The following is a 6,377-nucleotide window of genomic DNA, read 5'->3' on the forward strand; positions in this document are numbered from 1 at the left end:
ATGGCGCACATAGTTGACATATTTTTGCAAAACATGGGTTGCAGCCACGACCGCGGTTATGGTCTGGTATTTTTCAACTACTGCGAGTTGGCCTTTACGCTGCTCTTCACCGTGTCTACGTATCCGACGATCGCCGACCCAACGGAAAATCTATCCATTCGCCTGTACGGCGTCCTGTGCCTGTTAATCGAAGTCCACATTTTTGCTTTCATAGCCGCTCGGATTTACCATCAGTCACAACGCCGAGATATGCACCAGCGTTCGCAGGGAGTGGAAATACCGGAAAACTATAGACGGAAAATCGCAATAATGATCAAACATCATTTCATCATTTCGAACGTCTTCGTGGCGGTTTCCTTGTTGTACACGATTTCGTTGGATTGGGTGCGGATCGGCGATCCGTTCACGTTCCCTTTCATCGACGTGTTGCCGATAAAAACGACAAACGTGACCGTTTACGTGTGCAAATATATTGTATATACTTTGCCCGTGTACTTTGCACACTTGGAAACCTGTTTCTTGAATGTGACGTTCATGTATTCCGCGGGCGTCGTGAAGAGACATTTTCAGATACTCGACGAGCAGGTCGAAGAAGCGATTGTAAACGAGGACGAACAGAAATTAAAGATCGCGATCAAACACCATCAACAGGTGTTGAAGTGAGTTGTGTTCGGTGCACTGTATATATATTATAGTTCATATAGGTATACTTGGTGACATTTAACTTAAAAGTTCTGTCAAACAAAAAAAAATTATATTTAAAATTAGTTTAACTTTCCTGTCTATTCCAATTTAGCCTGCACCTAATAATCTAATGTATCAGCATATAATTTTAAATTTTATACATATTTAGTAATGACTTGTGAATTAATCCCATAATAATACTAATACCTACAACCTAAATAGTATAGGCTGTCCGTAGAATCTAAATAATAATAATAATATATTAGGCAAAATTTTTTGTTTTTAAATTATTGACAAAGCACCTAATTCATTTTACATGTATATAATATTATTTTATAATTAATAGTGAGAATATTGTACAGGGCGATTCATTAAGCGTAAAATACTGATTATCTCAAAAAGTACTAATGTTTTTGAAAATATTTTTTTACATAGTTTCAAGTTGTTAAAAAAACAACGTTTTTATTAAGAAATCATATTTTTAAATATTTTTTTAAGTTTTTTACTTTTTTGAATGACAACATAGAGTTTTAATTTCATTTTCCAAAGCAGAATATTTTTCTAAGTTTTTTGATTCATAAAAATCGAATTTAGGGCGAGTAGTTTATGAGTTATAAGTATTTAAAGTTCAGACAAGCGGAGTACTGGACAAACATTTTGCGGGGTAACCCCTACCACTCCACTCCGCCAATCTAAACTTTAAATACTTATAACTCATAAACTACTCGCCCTAAATTTGATTGTTTTGAATAAAAATACTTAGAAAAATATTTTGCCTTGGAAAATGAAATTACCAAATCAAAAAAATCTTTTAATAGGTATCTACAATTAATACTATAAACTTAATTACTGTATGTTTAGGTATTTTGAAGATATGAAGACCGTTTATGAAAAACCCATATTATTGACAATAGAATTTTGTGGATTATATGTTGGCTTAACTAGTTGTTTCGTGATTCAAGTCATACAGGTGTGTGGTAGACGCGCGGCAGTAATAAATAATTATATATTTGTTTAATTTTATTAATAGTTCAAAAATATTTGTTAACTACCTATGTGGTTAATAACAAAACAGTTTCAATAATTTTAGATTTTATAGAATTTCGTAAAAACTACTATCCTGTAGAGTTATGCAGTGCAAATATTAACTTTCTACTCAGCTCTCATAACAAAATATGAAGATTGAAGAACATTATTGTTCTATATTGTTGAATTTAGATTTAAAAGAATATAATACTACATTATTATTAATTTATGGCAATATAATAACAATTAATTATATGGAATTCAAGTTATTAATTATAGATACCTGTATTATTTTTAGGGTTTTATTCATCAAATAATATTGGGATTGTGTATAGTTAGTAGTATGGCGTGTCTCATGACAATTATAATGTATTGCATTTATGCAAGCAACATGTATGATTTAGTAAGTATTAATTATAATATGTGTTATACGTCTTACACATTATTATACATATGTGGCTATATGTGTATAATTATATTCTTTACAGCATGGTATTTCACATGGTAAACACTAATTTTCTCAAAAACTTCTATTATTTTTAGAAAATTTTAGTCAATAAACAAACTTACATTTTGCAAAAATAATGTGTTTTTACAATATTGCGTCGTTATAACATTTTTTTTTTGCAATTTAAAACGATAGAAGATGACTTCAAATTATTTAAAAAAAATATTATCGTGAACTGAAGTATAAACTAATAAATTATACGTCAATACATTTTCATAATAATATAATGGATGTTTGCCATGTACCTATGTCCTATAATCTATATACATATATAGGTGTTTATAATTATTTTAATTTCTCAGCACAATGGTATATTGAACGCACTTTTTGAACATCGATCATGTTATTCTCGAAACAAATCATTTAAACGACTTATTTTAATTATGATGATGAGAGCAACAATACCATTAGAATTTAAAGCTGGCTCCATTTTCACCATAAACTTAAATCTACTTGTCAAAGTAAGCAATGTTATTGTTTATATATTATAAATGCGTTAGGTATAATCAATGTTTATGAATATAATAGGTGTGTTGTTGCAAAGTTTTTTTGGATTACTTGAAATTTATCAGGCGCTGTTTTTTAGAAAACATAAATTATTATACATTTAACAGGCATATATTTGTATTTATTTCAGATCCTAAAATTTGCATATACGGTGTTTAATGTTTTATTATCATCAATCAATCACCAATTTAAAGAAACTGCAATATGAAAACGATATTATCTTTATAAACGATTAGTGAATATTATGAATTCTAAAATGTATTCTAATATTATAGTGAATTCTAAAATGTTTTTAAATCAAATTTTGTTCATCTGCTAAAATAAAAACTGTTGTTGGTAGTTTTATTATTTTCAGATCTTAAAATGTCTCACATATTATGCTCTTTTTAACACTGTAGTACCGCCATCCTTTAATAAGATGCACTCGTCATGCAAATGAAATATTTGAACCTTTTTTCCAGGGAAAATTATAAATTTGGTCTCAAATGTGTTGAATGACTGTATAATATTTATTATTTTACTCTCCCTAGTTCCTACTCAAATAATTATAGGTACACAACAGAGATAGTTATTACTTCAAATCAGAATATAATTTTAAATCACTTATAAGTATAAAAATATGATTTAACATAAGTTATAATATATAATTGTGTACAACAATTATTATAATCGATTGACGAGTATGGCTGAGTGTTTACATTGTATACAATATTATTGAAAATACAGAATATATAGGTAACTATTAGAAAATTGTATATACTCCTATAATTATCGAGAGTATTGGGTTGGATTTTAAAATGTGTTAAGGTTGATTTGTAGCTGTAACTGTCAAGGCAAGTGACATCACTACATCAGTAAGTGCTATACTCAATTCAGAAAATTGTATTACGCCTTTTAATAACATCAGTAGTCGCGAATCTTCTTTCTTTAGTGTATGTGCGGCAGAGTGCATGACCCCTAACTTTGTGTGTCAATTACAATTTAACTGATAGGTACTTATATTCTAGAACTGATCTCAGAATCAGCGAAGATGTAGTAGTGGTTACTGGTTTGAAGAAATAAATTATTTGCATCTCTTTGCAGTTGTCGAGGAAGGTAAAGATCATTTGTTATTTTCCGATTTCAGTAATAATTGTGGTTTATTATTTTTGTTCATATATTTTAGTTACTTTTTTTATTTTTAACTACCTGTCTTGTTAATTGGCAAGGTACGTACAATTTCAGAACAATAAATTGTCAGCTGGAGTTATAATATGTTGTCTGTGTCCAAAGGTAACTACTGTAAGTATATATACAAATAATAACTTGATTAAGATGGCTATAGATAGTTTGTAATATTAACCTATGCCATATTATTAGAATTACACGGTTACTATTGACTTTCCTTTTGATGGTTAGTTTAGAGTACGTAGAGAAGCTATTGCTGGTGGTGGTTTCCTCTAAACGCGATTTCACGTCGATTGATGCAGGTCTGAGATAAAATTATTAAGATAAACGGCACTTGAAGTAAACATAGTGCGGAGATAACAATAGCGTGTGTGCACTTGTCGGTTATCCACACGATGTTAATCATAAACATATTCCAAAAATGGAACTTACAAGTCATAATGCCTACACTCTGTCCAGCGAGAGAACAAACCGTGGCCAGTCGAAAATCGATTCTTCTGCGCGTCCACACGCGCCACTCTGCCAAAGTGGAATCGGTCTCGATGGCAGGGTGACGGGTGGTGTGATGCCCAAAATCAGTGGGTTCACTCGCTGGACAGAATAATGTATTTATATAACTGTACCTACATCCAATAATCCTCCGTATGCCGCGGATAAACCTTTAAAAAAAAATAGGTATACATATTATACTAGTTATTTAGTTAACAATTATTGTTAAAATTTCTTAAAAACTAGATGCGTTTTAATGTAAAATTGTTTATGTATGTGTATCCATTTTAGTTGTTTATCCAATTTTTCAAATCAGATTCATAAATTATAATTTATAATGTCTTAGACGAATAAATAAAAATTCACCAACAAACAAGTAGTAAGTATTATGATACCACAGCATTGTGGATAGACTATTTATAATTTAGATACACCACTATCGTCTATGATAGGTTTCCATGTTATCTCAAAAGTATATGTTGTTAATCTATCCAAATATGATATAAGTGAGGAAGTATTAAAGTTAAATTAGCTTATATATATGCCATAATATATATCATGTCTATACAACTAAATACAATTTTAGGTTAGTTACTGCTGAAAATTAAATTTAGGCACATCAATTATTATTTTTACTTTATGTGGTAAAACTATAAATTACAACTTTAAATAAAATAACCGTTTTTAAAACAGTTTTATTAAAATATTACATGCAATTATACAAGCCCATAATATCTCTAATACTATAGAAATCTATAACATGTCTTTTATTCATCATAATTCATAGGGAGTAAACGGTATGAGTGTAGGTATAGGTAATTGTCATAACTGGATTCTGTAATTATATACCTCTCCTCAAAACCATTTTATTGTTAGACATACTGTTTCAATGATTGCAAATTGACTTACATTAGCACGATTCTTTAGACTATTATTTTACTATAGTAATAATAATTATTGACATGTGTTGATATATTATGGTAACCGATAGGTCTCAATTACCTATACAATTATTACGCAAATATTAATTTGGCTGACACGTCTTTTTGAGGCAATAAGAAATATTTACATTCAAAACCTTTAAATATTGCTTTAGATAAATAATTATCTTGTACCTATTTAATATGATAAATAACTCGAATTTAATAATAAATGGTAAATAACTAAATTTCTTCATACCTACTTACTCGTATATTAATACAACTAAAATATTAGTATTAATTACTATAATTAGCTACCATTTATAAGTAGGTAATATCTTATTTTAAAGATAAAATTATGTAATTATTATGTAAGAACTAAACATGAAAAAACAGAGGTAATAATATTTAGAGAACAAAATCAACTAACAAGACATGTTGAGTTATCTGTTTCTTGTACTTAATTATAAATAGATAACTCAATTTTAACCTTTAACTAACAATTAGGTTACTTTATACTGGAATAGTATATGTATGTTGCACCCATTAATATATAATTTTTTCTTTATTATATTTTATTACTGAATAATACGGTTTTACCAAAAAATTGATTTATCTGGTTATTGCATTAGGGCCTTCACAATTCAGATTTTGGTAATAAATAATTATTGATAAATAACTGTTATTAAATCTTTTTAATTTGCTTGTACACTATCGATGTACCTTCTTACTCCATAATATACTATAGGGGTCAATTAATGTCATTGTTAGTAAATTGTAAATGTATTCCAAAATCTTATTCAAAGCCGGTACCCATAGCTGAAATGTGTATATATGATTAGTGTTTTGACAAATTTGTAAGGTATACATATTACATTTTTATTTACATAACAACCGGGTGTCTCTAATCTCTATAACATATCTATACGTATCTCTTTTATGTATTAAAAAGTGAGAATGATGATCGCACTCTCCTCGTTTGGGTACTTTTTTCCAGCTGTAAACAAAAATATTTAAGAAACAAATTAAAGTAGCCGCATAGTATATAATATTATATAGGTTTAAGGTATAGTATA

General features: G+C 28.9%; 1 protein-coding gene across 1 annotated transcript; it reads left to right on the forward strand.

Moving 5' to 3' along the window:
- LOC132949753 (odorant receptor 43b-like) lies at nt 1-2,933 on the forward strand. Its single transcript, XM_061020808.1, has 5 exons — nt 1-659; nt 1,546-1,654; nt 2,009-2,113; nt 2,521-2,679; nt 2,856-2,933. The coding sequence occupies exons 1-5, from the start codon at nt 1-3 to the stop codon at nt 2,931-2,933; spliced, it is 1,110 nt and encodes a 369-aa protein (XP_060876791.1).
- The last annotated feature ends 3,444 nt before the right edge of the window (nt 2,934-6,377 follow it).

This window comes from Metopolophium dirhodum, chromosome 7 (assembly GCF_019925205.1).
Source record: "Metopolophium dirhodum isolate CAU chromosome 7, ASM1992520v1, whole genome shotgun sequence".
NCBI classification, from domain to species: Eukaryota; Metazoa; Arthropoda; class Insecta; order Hemiptera; family Aphididae; genus Metopolophium; species Metopolophium dirhodum.